The following is a 15,639-nucleotide window of genomic DNA, read 5'->3' as shown; positions in this document are numbered from 1 at the left end:
TGTATGGCTTGTGTAGTCAATTCAACCCTAGCTCAGAACTAGTTTTTTGGTAACAGTTTTGGGCTCATCAGTCTAATTTGTCATTTTTTTGTGTGAATGAATTGAGAGGGAGTATGTTCCTATTGGTATATTCATAGGTTTACATTCTTTTTATGAATTGATTATAAGTTTTAATAAATTGATTATAGGTAAGTTTAGTTAGCATGATCATAAAATGAAATTTCTGAACTTGTATAGTTGAAGACCAAACTCTGGAGCTATGCTGACTCTTCTTAAAGAGCACCATATCAGACTTCCTGAAGAGTGGGGTGTGCCTGAGGACTCGGGTAGGGGTTGGGAGGGGACTTGCCCTCGTGGCGTTCCATCTCTCTGATTTATGCATATTTCCACCTGGGCTCAGCACACTCAGTTTCCTTCTGTGACCTGAATGTATTTTGTTCTTTTGTTCCTCAGTACTTTTGCTCCCACTCTTTCCTCCACTCCCTGTTTCCTCTGCTTGGAACATTTTCTTGTACTTTCCACTTCATTTTTCAGTGCTCAGATTCGTCTTGCACAATCCTGTCCCTCTGAATCTTCCCTCTTTATGACCACTGGCCGTCATTCATAGAAGTCATAAAATGTAATGCTCTAAAAGCCTTAGAGATAATTTGAGATAATTCTTCTAAAGTTGAGGTTCTGATTGGGCAGTGTCTTGCCCAAGGTTATGTAATTAGTGGCAGAACTGGGATGAGGATTGAGGGCTCAGTTCAGATGAGCAGACATGTATGAGTGTGCTACCACCTGTGTGCCCAGAGCCGCTAAGATATGCAGGGGCCCGTCTTGGTTCAGAGTCTTTCACTGTTAAGGTGTGTGTCACAGCAGCCCTGTGAGGTACTCTTCTCGTATGGTTTTGTGTTCATTTTAGTTTTTCCTATTAGAATGTAATCTCATAGGATCCAGCCCAGATAATAAAACTTTTCTAGGTGGATAAATGAGACTAGGGAATCAGAAGACTTCCATTTTAGTCCTGGCCCTGCCACTTGGTACCAAATTATGTAAATTTAAATTCTCACATCCTCAATCTGTCTCTAAAATGGGACTGAGTGAAAGTCGCTCAGTCATGTCTGACTCTTTGCAACCCCATGGACTATACAGTCCACAGAATTCTCCAGACCAGAATACTGGAGTGGATAGCCTTTCTCTTCTCCAGGGAATCTTCCTAACCCAGGGATCAAACCTAGGTCTCCTGCATTTCAGGCAGATTCTTTACCAGCTGAGCCACAAGGGAAGCCCAAGAATACTGGAATGGGTAGCCTATCACTTCTCCGGTGGATCTGCCCGACCCAGGAATCGAACTGGGATCTCCTGCATTGCTGGTGGGTTCTTTCCCAACTGAGCTATGAGGGAAGCCCTAAAATGGATTAACCTGCCTCTAAAATGGGACTAACCTGGTGGCTCAGATGGTAAAGGTTCTGCCCACAATGCAGGTAACCCTGGTTCAGTCCCTGGGTTGGGAAGATCCTCTGGAGAAGGAAATGGCAACCCACTCCAGTATTCTTGTCTGGAGAATTCCATGGACAGAGGAGCCTGAAAGGGTATATAGTCCATGGGGTTGCAAGAGTCAGAAATGACTGAGCAACTAACTTCTTACATCCTCACTTAACTAACTAACTTCTTACATCCTCACTTAACCTGCCTCTAAAATGGGATTAATAATGTTGGTTCTACCTATCCTGTGAGGTTACTGTGAATAAATATAAGAGAGTACGTGTGTAAGTACTTTGAAAACTATAAAGATACAAGTATAGTGTTGAGTTTTATATGTAATAATGTTCTTGTATTACTTGATTTTTTTTTCCAGAAGCTATAAAAATAACACGTTGAAACACAATTCAGTCTATGAAGCTGTGGTTCCCTTCTTTTCTCCATGTTTGCTATTCATTTTGTCTACAGCATGGATCCTTCTGTCACCTTCAGATATTTTAGAGTTACACCCTAGAGTGTTCTACTTAATGGTTGGAACAGCCTTTGCCAACAGCACAGTAAGATTTTTCTTTTAAAAATCGTAACACATATAAGAAATATTAAACAGAATTTGATAGTTTGAGAAATCGTATATAGTATTAGAATAAGCAGATTTTAAAGATCTTATAGTCAGAAATTTGAAAGGATAATTAATAACTGCAAAGACAGAACATGCAGAAAGTTACTTTATTTTATTTTTGTTTAAAACCAATAGGATTTGGAAACCACGGTAGTATTTTGGAACCATGGCATCATTTAAATTTTTTGATTTGGTTGCCTGCTGAAGAATTCATGGAATAATTCTTTTCAGACTCTAAATATTATTAATAATGGGGTTGAAATGGCAGCAGATCTAATGATTAATTAAGGGAGCTTGGGAGGGGTTTTGATAGAGAAAAAAACACATGTATACCCCACATATTTTTTAATCAACTGGTTTTTAAATTAAGAAAATAGAATAAAAACTTTGTAATAAATAATGCATATGTTAAAAAAAAAATCCCTTTCTCTGCTGTAGCCAGGCAAGAGTGCAGACAGGGGGGAATGATCAGGAGGGGTGAGAAAAGACCCTGCTGGTCCTGACTGCCAGGAAGCCTGTCCTCTAGCTCAGGCTAGGTCCTTAGTAAGTTTTTATTTTTTAACTTAGGCCCCAAGTTTATGTTTCTATGTATATACCATGTGTTTACTATCTCAGGTCATACTGATTTCATTTAAAGATCTAAAAACATTAACATATTGTACAAAAAGTATCTCTGAAGGAATAAAACTATATTTGAGTAAGGTGTTGAAGTAAAGAGAGCCAAAGAGGTTTTGAGGTGTTTTCTATGTATGACTGAATTGGAGGTAGCATCTCCTCATCACCTTGAAGAAATTGAGTTGTGTGGTGCTGGGGAGGCTGTTCTGAAAAAATTATTTTCATATATACGATAGAATCTTAAAATTGGGAGCAATTAATTTTATCCAAACTGTTACCAAGTAGGAGAATGCCTTCTATAGCATCCTTACTGAATTATCTTCCAGTCTGAGGGTCTGCAGGTTTGGAGGCTGGGGTAGCAGTCCAGTCGAACTCCTGAGCATTTGAGAATTATGGAACTTGATAATAATGTAATATTTTAATACATATCTTGGCTCAGCTATTTGAATGCTTTTTAAATGTTGGAGTGACTAAAGCTTTAATTAAATTATTATTCTCTCTTTCTTTTAAATAACTTCCAGTGTCAACTGATTGTTTGTCAAATGAGCAGTACCCGGTGCCCAACTTTGAATTGGTTGCTGCTTCCTCTTTTTGTGATTGTCATGGTGGTGAATGTAGGAGTAACCCCTTACGTTGAGAGCATTCTCCTGTTTACGCTAACGGCTGCTTTCACTTTGGCCCACGTCCACTATGGAGTACGAGTGGTGAGTAAGCTAGGGCAGAATTGGTTTATTTGATTCTTAAACAGTGGAATGCAGGTGAGAGAAAATTTCAGAAGAAGCTTGCTTATTAGAGTAACTGGAAGAATTTGGGGATATTCTCTAAATTTTTGGATAATACCCAAGTGTATGATTCCAGATATTGTTGTAGTATTTTAAACTACAAATAATTTAAAAGCTGGGTAATTATTGTGAGGGATTAGTTCTTGTTTTTAAATGAGAAAAAATGTAAGTCACTTCCTCAGTAATAGAATTATAAGCTCTTTTGCGCTTTTATTTATTTATTTTTAATTATATTGGACAAAGTAATCCCATTTGTTGATTATCTGTTTCTAAACTTGCTTCTTTAGCTTCAGGCGCATTTTCATGAGGGGAAATATAGAAGAAAGTAGATTTAAGAAGTCTTCTGCAAACCTTAATATTCTCTTCTAAAATAAGAAACTGCTTTCAGGACACATGGACCAAGATCCATGTAATAAAATGAAAGTCAGAACTATGCAGTTTATTTCCTCTTTCCTTACACTTTAGCATTCTTTTGTAATTATTTTACATATCTTAGCATGGTCTTGTGTTTATGATTTTTAATTGCTGTACCGTATTCCGTCAAGGAAATTACTTAATGTCAGTTTGCTTAACCATGACCCAGTTATTTTAATCATTTAGATTCTTTGCAGATTTTCACTATTATAAATAAAGTTGGAGTGAACAATCTGTAATAATGTTTTTTCCTTCATTTGCTTTGTTTTTTGAGGATAATTTCATAGCAGTCAGGTCATGTGGAGGGTATTCATATTTTTATAGCTTTAAAAATACTTCTATTTGATATGTTTGTTTTGAAAAGAACCTTGCTGTGAATCAATTTGAGAAATAGTATGCCTTTACTTCTATATATGTTTTAAATGGGACACCTGTCATGTTTGATAACAATTTTTTATACCTTGTATATGTTTCTTCCCTTGGTGTTTCTCCCCAAAGTAGCCTATATTTGTTGAAACAAAGTAGATGAAAAAAAACCATGATAAGTCTATGAATTGTGACACAAAGACATAGTTATTTAGGTTTTTGTTCATGCAAATTTAGTGTTACATGCTTTATATCAACATTTTTAGGCTTTTATTCTGTTACTCATCCGTCATATGCATGAAGTAGAATACAGTTGCCAATGTCTTTCATAATTGTTTTATCTATGATCCTTCAGAAGTATATCTTTAGAAAACACACACTCCATTTACACACGCCAAACCAAAACATGTTTATCTTTAAATTACAAAGGCAGTACATTTTTGTTGTTAAAAATCTGGAAACTAAATATAAGCACAAGCTAACTGAAAAAAATTCCAGGAACATCTTTTTTTTTTTACTGTCTTTCTACTCTCTTAACACTTCTACAGCTTTTGACCAGGAGGTAAAACTTGCTGACCCGCACAAAAACATTGATTACTTCTACTGAGATGAAAATATTAAGAATGAGAATGAAACTAAGAAGTGTTAAGTAAACAATACTTGCTAGCTGGCACATTATCTTGCTCTTGCCTACCCTCTAGTAGGGATACCCTAACTAACATGGCTTAAATCATCAAAAATTTACACATCTAGCTTTATACTGTTACATGAAGTTAGGAATGATTACCTAGAAGAATTGTAAGAAGGTGAACATGGACTCTAAGTTAGTTAGTTAAGTCGCTCCGTCGTGTCCGACTCTTTGTGACCCCATGGACTGTAGCCCACCAGGCTCCTCCGTCCATGGGATTCTCCAGGCAAGAATACTGGAGTGGGTTGCCATTCCTTCTCCAGGGGATCTTCCCCACCCAGGGATCGAACCCAGGTCTCCCGTATTATAGGCAGACGCTTTAACCTCTGAGCCACCAGGGAAGCTCTAATCATATATGTAAATATGTAAATATGTAAATATATGAATATATATGTAAATATTTGATAGTATAAATCAACTAACCCTATAATTTTTCAGTAGATTTGAATGTAAGGCTCTGTGTTCTGGGAGGCTCTGGAAAGACTGGATTTTGAAGTTGGGCAAACGCAGGTGTAAGTCGTAACTCTCCCGGGATAGTTCTAGTACTCACTTAGCCAGCTAGTTCTACTGCTGTCCTAGTCCAGGGAGACGTCTTCATTTCTAATGATTTTTGCCATGCCAGTAAATTGTTTCCAGAGGGTGAATTCTATATGCATTTTAAAGAAATTATGTATGTATTTGTCATTGCCTCATGTTCTGGTTTTCCATAGGTAAAGCAGCTGAGCAACCATTTTCACATTTACCCCTTCTCATTGAGAAAACCAAACTCAGATTGACTAGGAGTGGAAGAAAAGAATATTGGCCTGTAATCTACAGAAAGAAGTACTGTAAATAAGATGCTTGTAAATATTCATCCATCACCGTTGAACTAAACTGACCTGCTTAACAGACATGGGAACTCAGTGTGTGTGTGGTACTTGGACAGCAGGAATGATATATATCTGAACTTGTGGAATATTGGACCTATGAACTCCCAGCTTACTTTTTTTATAAAACCATGTGTTGTTTTGGTTAAACGTAATAGTCCAGCAAAATGTTCCTTGTAGTTTAGGAGTCCATAATGTTTTGGTTCATACAGAGTTAAAGATGCTTGGATTTTATTTTTCAAACCCTCATATTTGTTTAGAAACACTGATAACATTCAGAGGACCCAATATGTTTTCATATTTGGTACTTAGTAGTAAGTGTTTAGCTGTGGAAGCTATCAGTACCCCATATCTAATATAGGGAAAAGATAAGAGCAAGTCACTTTCAGCAAGAATGCCAAATGATTAAGAGAACAATATACAGTTGCCAAATACTGGTTTCACCTTCCCATGGAAATGCCTTTTGTCCTCATGTGCTTAGAGAGCTTGTGTGTGTGTGTGTGTGTGTATATATATATATATATATATATATATATATATATATATATTTAAATTCTCTAGTATTCCAGCTCTCTTTGTTATGGAACAGATCTTGATAAGTGGTTTAATTTTCTTTTAAAGAAAAATATTTTATTGAGACTTAATATTGAGAATGGATCGTAATTATGGCTCACTCATTGGCATGGTTCAGTGTTTAAACATGGCATTTTTTCCCCTCAGCTACAAGTTGCTGAGATTTGGTGCCTATGAACTATGATCATATGAATGCATGTGATAGTCCCATTTTTAGAATAATTACTTGTGAGGAACATAGATTAACTTCCTTATAAGAAAAAAAGTTTCTTAGGAATTGGAATCTCATGAACCTCACTATGAAATTACTACTGTGAACGTTGCTACGAAGCTAGATTTCTGATTTAATTTGTCCTTCCTCTCTCCCTTTATCTCTTTCTGTGGAGGAAATAGTGCTGTTTTTTTTTTATTTCATACAAGATAAAGACATAGAGAGAACTTCTCTCTTCCCCAACTTGTTCACTTCTCCACCTGAAGAAAAATTTTGATATATATGCCTTACTAAGTATTTACACCCTTTAATATGACTTGGAATAATTTCTGAGGTTTACTGACAAACATAAAAATCTCTTTTGACTTCCATATGCTTGTTCAATGATCACAGCTTTTCATGAATGTGGATATTCTATTTCTTTCTGATTTTGTCTCCTTAATTTAATTTGGTGGTGGTGAAATTTACCGGCTGATTTTCTTTTATTTTCCACTGAATGAAGTTTGTGCTTGAATGAAGAGTGTATCTTAAACCCTTTTTTTTGGACGGATTGCACTTGGATAAAATAGGCACCACTGTGTTGATAATGTAATTAAAACCATAATCATTATTTATCTATAAATGTGCCCATCATTAAATTTAATTATAGTGTATTCTTTTGTTGGATTTTAATCTGCCACTTTGTAAAAATAACCATGTAATTATTTCAGTTTTTTAAATTTGTGAACTGTAATCATTGTCATCAAGTTATTAGAAATGAAGCATCATGGAGCTAACTGTACTCAATTTTTAAAAAAACTGTAAAGGTTGCGGTATATTCTGTGACTTTCTCTGAGACAAAAATGAACACTGAAAATAGTTGGGAAATTAACACAGGAGAATATGGATAGTGATTCCATGTTTACTTAAATTGCCATCATGGAGGTCAGAGAATGAACTAATTAAGTAAAAGTAACTTATTTTTTGTATGCCTTGTTCTGTGTCATCTGTAAAATCAAACTGGATAAAGTGTTAATTTGGGCCGGGAACAAAGCTTTGCTTTAAGATTTTAAGCTAATCATTTTATTGTTTTGTTGACTTTGTATACAAAAATGAGATTCATCTGTATTATGTAAGAGCTGAAAAATATTTATAAAATGGCAAATTTGGACCACAGGCTTTCGTCACTTTGTACAGTATAGTAAAAAAAAAAAAAATACCCTTTATTTCTGACATAGGGTCATGTCCTGTAATTTTGGGTCTCTTTTACCTCAAAGTGTGTTTCTGCTCTTTTTTTTTTTGCATCAGGTTTATTTGAAAATTGTTTTGTGCCTATACTTGATAACATATTTCCCCGTGGTGGTTAAGAATTATGCTGTAGTCAGTTTCATTGGCATCATGGGATGAAAGAAAGATGGATGTCAGGAAGATAAAAGATGAAAAGTGAATAACTGTTTCAGAATACTGTGGACTTGGGACTCTTTAGTGTACTGTTGACTCCTTTTTTTGGTTTAGTCTGCCGTCTTGATGTGTATCATGAAAGCCCCTCTTTGTCATGTATGGTATAGCAACTGAAGCAGGACTTTGTTACAAAGAGCTCTGAACTGACATCATCGCCAATGATCATAACATTTCCAAAGTATGAAAGGTACTTCAGGCTTATGCATGATGTTTTGGGGTGCGTTCACACCCCAGCCTTTCTCCTAGCATATGTTGAGCTGCTTTTGGGGGAGCAAGTGGCGTAATTGGTCATACATGCCTGTTTTCTGTCCATTTCAGAACAGAGTGCCTTAGCCAGGCTAGAGGTTTGCTTTGTGTTTCTTCTGACCAAAGTTACCTAGACCTGTAGGAAGTTTCTTTTCAGGTTATGGTATGAAAAATGTCCTTTCATGCTTGTCAGAAAATTCCCCAATGTTTGAGGGGGCGCATAGGATAGAAAAATCTAAAAAATATCTGAATATATTCATGCTGCCTTATATGATCCTTTAATAACATTCATGGTCTTAGTGTAATCTACATACAGTTTATAATTGCCACAGTTTAACATTCCTCCCTTAATGTGTAACAGATGTAATTCATGGGTTTTGGTCTTAAGGGTAATAGAGTGAATAACTTCCAAATAGAGAAGTAAAATAGTCTTCCCTGGCATTTTAATAATATCATGGTTAAATTTTAAAAAGAAGATTTGATGCTTATTATGGTCTAGAATGTTACAGTACGGTTACCAACATGTTATCTATTTTAATATAGAGCTCTTGGGAAGAGGAGTGCATGTCTAGGGTTGCCTCAATTCTAAATGGTTCCTGAAAGAATACTGATCATGACCTGGAGCCTGGGCATTGGGGGAACATGCAAAAGAGAAAGCAAGCATAGATGGTGTGCACTTGAAGGGGAAGAAGAGGTCACTTCAGTGCCCAAACTGTCACAATTTAAATCATCCTTCCTCCATTAATCTCAAGTTCAAATGTGAATTTAAAAGTTTCCTAAGTGTTCAGTTTTCAAAGAATTAATTTATGTTGTAGTCAGTCCAAAAGCATTTGGAACACATCTTGTTTTTCCTGATAGCTCAATTGGTAAAGAATCTGGCTACAATTCAGGAGACCCCGGTTCGATCCCTGGGTTGGGAAGATCCCCTGGAGAAGGGAAAGGCTACCCACTCCAATATTCTGGCCTGAAGAATTCCATGGACGTAGTCCGTGGGGTTACAAAGTCGGACACAACTGAACGTTTTTCACTTTCACTTTTCACTTTGCTTTCCAAAGCAGGCTTTGATTCTGTAATCTATGGAGAATGAAAAAGTAATCTGAAAGTGTTTGAATCAAAGACTACTTCTCCCCTTAATATTTTAACAGGAAACCAGTTTGTAACTCTCCTCTTCGTTCTTCCCTTGGGTTTCCCTTTAACCAGCCACCACCTGGGACAGAGACTCCACTTGCTTTGTCGCCCCCATACCCTGCCACATTCAGATTTTCCTTGATGGCCTTAGATCTCTTGCCTAGGCCAGGAGTGGGAATGTGCCAGAGAGAACAAAGTAAATCTGAAGGACTAGATCTTTTGACTTTGGGTCCCCGAATAAGCCAAAAAGAGATACAGAAATCTTTGATTGTGCTGATTCCTGTGTTTAGAGTGGCCTTTATCTTGACTTCAGTTCTGGACTTGCTGGAGCACGCTATAGGAAATTTGTGAAATCAGATTGGAATTTTCTTTGTCCCATGAGGTGTGCTTGTAAGGCCGCATGTCCATTCTTGAACACCCTGTGGGTGAATAACCTTCAGTGAGCTGCCAGTACTAAAAACTTCCAGGGAGATTTTTTTAGTATGCTGCATTTGAAGCACTTTGACATGTACCTTTTAAGTGACAGTTTTAACAGTAAAATGGTGTTAAGTTAATCACTGTGAAACTTGAAAGTATGATGTCCTGTACATTTTAGGAAGCTTGAGTAATTTTTAGATTTTCCTTTATTATGTAACCCATGTGATTTGTGTATTTTACTTTTCATGTTTGACAGTGGTACAGATACCTGACATATTGGCAGACAGTTGCTTTAGGATCTATGGTAAATCATGGTTGTCTAGCTTCTCCAGAGAAAGTGGCAGTGTGTTTACTTTTTCCTTTGTGTGGAGCCATGGGAATTGGACTTACTGGCTAATTCATTTCCATTGTTTCTATGGTACACAATAAACAACCTTTTAAAGCTGCATGCTAGTAATGCTTTCCTTTTTAATAAATATGCTAGAGACAGTAATCTAGCCAATTGTCTTTAAGCAGAGACTTGCTCTTTTTTCAGACATATTTTAAATGAACTGATATTTCGGGTAGCATAAGAAGTTTTGGCATTTGTAGCCTTTTTCACAGGTGGCCTGAGTGAGTGGGTTTTATTGCATTTGGAGAGAAAGGCCAGTTTCCCAGAATTGGAAAATGGCACATGGACTGATTTTAGAATATTTTCACAAGGGCTTGTCTTAGGGAGAGTCCGTTTGGACACAGAAGTATTGTCTGGTCTTCTGCAGGCCATTCACATTGTCTTACTCTTCACAGAATGATTCGTAGAAAACCAGATTCAATTAGAATAGTGTTATTTTGAAAGCATATGAATTGCATCATCATCATGGAGTACCTAATGCTACGTTGTAACCAGAGACACTTTTGGAGACCCGCGGAGTGGCTAAATGCTGTGGATGCCTTGTGACTCTTAGGCTAAAGTCCTCTCTTAAGTAGTTTCTATGGATAACAGAATTGGAATTGATTTTGGTTTTTATTGAAACATACACGGAGTAAGTTCTTGACTAGAGGCATGTTCAGTACTTAATGTTACTAATCAGTTTATAGGAGGGGCCTGTCTTAATTTTATGAGGTCCATGAATGCTGCATTATGAATCTGTTTGAATTACTGGTGTCATTCTGTATCAGACTTAGTTTAGTAAGTACTAATTAAGACTGCCCACAATATGAACATTTTTGGGTAGGTTATTTTGTTTAAATAACATCCCATTAGAGCAGCTATTCAGGAGACAAAGACCCAGCTACAGGTAATCTTTTGCTTTTTCTGGAATGTGCCAAGAAAGCAGAATTCAGTATTAAACTCCAAATTTCAGAGTTTTTTGGGGTTTTTTTGTTTTGTTTTGTTTTCAAGTAGTATTTCCTCTGGGTAAAGTGGAAGGCAGTGAACAGTTGCTGAGGTGTAAACTCCTTTTGACCTGCATTCTCCCTTTCCCCTCCCATCTAAGAGAATAGATTAAATTTGTAGCCAATGGTAGGAAAAGAAATCGATACTTTTCTGAGTAAGGTTTCATGTCCTGTGACTAAGAATAGGTGGCGGGAATCATGGCCAAATCAATTATTGATTTGTATAGCCTGGTCCTATTGCAGTTTGATTTCTGTAGTATTCTGAAACTTTTCTGAGTAAGGTTTCATGTCCTGTGACTAAGAATAGGTGGCGGGAATCATGGCCAAATCAATTATTGATTTGTATAGCCTGGTCCTATTGCAGTTTGATTTCTGTAGTATTCTGAAACAGAAGGATGATTTCCATCCCCTCAGGTGCCTAGAAACAATACCACTTAAGTAACTGGAACGTGTCTGCTACAAGTGGAATATGTGAGAGAAGTTGAAAGGAACACAAAGTTATTTTCCTTTTCAAGTAGTTTAATTGAACATGTTTGTAATTGGTCTACCTAGGACTTGCCCATGTTCATAGCAAATAACATAGCATTTATTTTATCTGGTTATGTGTGGTGTGTGTATGGCTACATATTTAATAGGTACACATATATTCTTTGTGCACATATATGTATGATGTATTCGTATGTACGCGCAGTCTACTCTTGATTATCAGCAAGATGATAAGCCCTCACCAGACTGTTTCTTCATGTTGACTTAATCTGCATGTACCCTGTAACTCTGAGAAGCCTGTTCCTTATCTGCATCTCCAGTCTTTCCTACTTGCCTTTCATCTTAGTCCCCAAGGAAGGCCTTGACATATGTCACTCTCCACTTCCCTTTCACCAGGGATTGTGTGAGTCAGAAAACTTGTGACAGGATGGTTGCTTCCACCAGAGTTGAGGCTTCCAGGGTTTGAATGATGGTGGGGCCCATTCCTGGCCAGAAGGCAGTGCCTGGAGCAGTTGTGGTCTTGGGCTTGATGAGGAAAAACTGTAGCTCTTGTGGGAAATGGGATGTCACAACTTGCTTAAATTCCTTAGCTGGAATGTTGTGAGGTCTTAGGTTATTTGATGTGGAAACAGGGTACAGGTGTGCATTTCACCATTCGTTTTGTGTCATCGGTACTCCTGGTCCCCATTGCTCGCCCAGGTAATCAGGATCTGACTGTTTCTTGCCACTGGATTCTGGAAGCCTTGCACTCTCAACTGAATTTATGTTTTATTTCTGCTGCTGTGAAACCCAAAAGTAATGCAGTAGGTTTTAATTTAAAATTGTTTTAACTCTATTATGGATAAGTATTTATTGTAATAAAAGTAAAGAGTAAATGGTTTTTAAATCCTTTTAATTATTTTCACATTGTTGTCTTTGTTTTTCCTTGGTAGGTGCCAAAGTGGAGGGGAGTTCTGGGGAGAAAAACTGTCCAGTCACTTGTCTCAGAGAATCATTGGTTAATTTTGAACAGGATTTTAAAAGGTTTTGTTTTGTTTGATCAGCCTGCTTGCTCCTGGGTATTCTGTAATCCTGTGACTTGTTTCAGAGAGCAAAGTACTAGGAAGTTGGCAGAAACAGCTTTTTAGAATATACTGCTATGATCCTCCTAGAACTGGATACTAGGCAGTATTTATTGTTCTCATAATAACTGAGTAGCTTGTAAGGTGATTGTTTCGTACTGAAAAACATCTTCACATAACCGTCCTACACTATTGGTGGGAATGTAAATTGGTACCGCCACTGTGGAGAACAGTGTGGAGGTTCCTTAAACTAAAAATAAAGCTAACATATGACCCTGCAATCCCACTCCTGGGCATGCATCCAGAAAAAAATACCATCTGAAAGGATCCATGCACCCCAGTGTTCATTGCAGCACTGTTTACAATAGCCAAGACATGGAAGCAACTTAAATGTCCCTCAACAGAGGAATGGATAAAGATGTGTGACATATATGTAATGGAATATTACTCAGCCATTAAAAAGAATGGAATAATGCCATTTGCAGCAACATACGTGGACCTAGAGAATGTCATACTGAGTGAAGTAAGAAAGGGAGAGAGAAAGAAATATCACATGATACCCCTTATATGTGGAATCTGAAAAGAAATGATACAAATGAGCTTACAATACAGAGGTTCACAGACTTAGAGAATAAGCTTATGGTTGCCTGGAGGAAGGGATAGTCAGGGAGTTTGGGAAGGTCATTTATACACTGCTACATTCAAAATGGATAATCAATAAGGACCTACTGTATAGCACAGGGAATTCTGCTCAATGTTATGTGGCAGCCTCAATGGGAAGGGAGTTTGGGGGAGAATGGATGCATGTATATGTATGGCTGAGTCCTCCTGCTGTTTGCCTGAAACTATCACAACACAGTTAATCAGCTGTACCCCAATACAAAATAAAGTTCAAAAACAGAAACCATCTTCTCATATAAAGAGTACTAATGTATGGTGTTAATTTTCCAGGCTAATTGCTTAAGAACTTAATAACCCACATTTAGTGCACCTAAACTTTTTATATATATATCAAATGCTCATAAAAACCCATATTTTCTAACATTGCTTCTGAGGAAAATATTCCTTTTTTTAAAACCATCAGAATTGATCTCCCAGTTCTGGCAGTGGGCATTCAAAAGTTTTCTGTAGCAGGTTTAAAGAAGGTGAGGGAGGAAATGTCCCATATTTTAACCCAGGCTAATTCTCTGGCTTATGTGTTCTTAATCCCCTGCCCTCCCAGGATCTTGGTTGCCTTAGCAGTTATCCCTCTCCTGAATGCAAACCTCAAAACACCTAGAATGGGCCTGTCAGCAGGGCTAACCAGCTTGGGTCTATCTAAACTTAAAAAAGTTACTCATGTAATTTTGACCCTGTGGGGTTGTATCCTAGATCTATTATCTCTCAAGGATAATTCTTTTAAGTAGAATTGCCTACTCAATACATATGCTCTTTTAAACTATTGATACTGGCAAACTGTCCTAAAACATGTCTTTTCAGTAGTGAATGAGAGTATTGTTTTCCTCCACACCTATGAAAAAGGTTTGTTATTTATATAATTGAGGCTCTCTGTAACAGCAGCGAAGACCTTCCAGCTGGTTGGAAAATGGCTGAAAAGAGCCAGGACGACACTGGCTTGGGGTGTTACTATGGTTACAAGGTAGAGCCAGCACACACAGGTGGAACCTTCCACCAAAGTAGGGAGCACCCAGGGTTTTTTTATCTTTTGGCTGTGTCACATAGTATGTGGGATCTTAGTGCCCCAACCAGGTATCAAACCTGTGCCCCCTGCTTTGGCAGCGTGGAGTCTTAACCACTAAGAGCAGTCAGTGCTTAGTCAGTTTGACACTTTGCGACCCCATGGACTGTAGCCCACCAGGCTCCTCTGCCTGTGGGATTTTCCAGGCAAGAATACTGGAGTGGGTTGCCATTTTCTCCTCCAGGGGATCTTCCCCACCCAGGGATTGAACCCACATCTCCAGTGTCTCCTGCACACTGCAGGCAGATTCTTTACCACTGAGCAACTAAACTACTAGGAAATTCCCATGGTTTTTTGTTTGTTTTGTTTTTAAATCAGCTGCCCAGATATGGAGCAAAGGGAAAAAAAGGCACGAGGCTTTATTAAAAGCTCAAATAGCAAAAAAGAGATTCAGCATCCTTATCACAAAAAATGGCTGGCTCTTAGCCAAGCATCCTATTGATTGCTCTTTGTGACTTTTTATACCTTTGCGCTCTATGCCATCTTTTGTATGACAGCCGATCCCACAGACTTTCTTAGGTATCCTACTCCCAGCCATTGACATGCACACACAGTGGTACTTATTTCTCTTCTCCCAGATGGTGGAGACATGGCCCAGGACCTGGAGGAATTAGTGGTCGGAACTATGCATTGCCCCTCCGGTTCCTTGGCCCCAAGGAAGTTTATTGTAATGCTTGAGGTTACAACTAAAGGAGAGAGGTCTGGCAGAGGGCTCTGAGGCCCAGAAGCCAACATCTCTTCCTGCACCCTTCAGACTCCTCACCCTGGCTACATATGGGACAAGGATCCAGGCAGCTGTTGGGGCTTAGCTGCTCCAAGATTTTGGTACTCTTAAATCTGCCTACCACTTCCGCGCTTGGAAAAAAATAATTGAAAAAGAAAACTCCATTTGCCGCTGGGTAAGGCTATAGTCTGGAGAAGGCAATGGCACCCCACTCCAGCACTCTTGCCTGGAAAATCCCATGGATGGAGGAGCCTGGTAGGCTGCAGTCCATGGGGTCGCTAAGAATCGGAAACGACTGAGTGACTTCCCCTTTCACTTTTCACTTTCATGCATTGGAGAAGGAAATGGCAACTCACTCGTGTTCTTGCCTGGAGAATCCCAGGGAACCGAAAGCCTGGTGGGCTGCCGTCTATGGGGTCGCACAGAG

General features: G+C 38.2%; 1 protein-coding gene across 3 annotated transcripts in view; it reads left to right on the top strand.

The window, feature by feature from the left end:
• SELENOI (selenoprotein I) overlaps positions 1 to 12,584 on the top strand; it is a 45,162-nt gene extending 32,578 nt beyond the window's left edge. The window contains exons 8-11 of one of the 3 annotated variants that reach the window (XM_040224461.1): positions 1,841 to 2,021; positions 3,220 to 3,402; positions 5,659 to 11,363; positions 11,485 to 12,584. In XM_040224461.1, coding sequence (XP_040080395.1) covers positions 1,841 to 2,021; positions 3,220 to 3,402; positions 5,659 to 5,757 — 463 coding nt within the window. In that variant the 3' untranslated portion in view covers positions 5,758 to 11,363; positions 11,485 to 12,584. Of the gene's footprint in view, positions 1 to 1,840; positions 2,022 to 3,219; positions 3,403 to 5,658; positions 11,364 to 11,484 lie in introns of those variants that run through there. The other 2 variants (XM_040224463.1, XM_040224462.1) reach the window with 2 other exon arrangements.
• Positions 12,585 to 15,639: the final 3,055 nt, after the last annotated feature.

The sequence above is a fragment of the Oryx dammah genome, unplaced genomic scaffold (genome assembly GCF_014754425.2).
Source record: "Oryx dammah isolate SB20612 unplaced genomic scaffold, SCBI_Odam_1.1 HiC_scaffold_25, whole genome shotgun sequence".
Classification (NCBI taxonomy): Eukaryota; Metazoa; Chordata; class Mammalia; order Artiodactyla; family Bovidae; genus Oryx; species Oryx dammah.
Note: the sequence above shows the minus strand (reverse complement) of the source record. Positions and strands in the feature narration are given on the sequence as shown.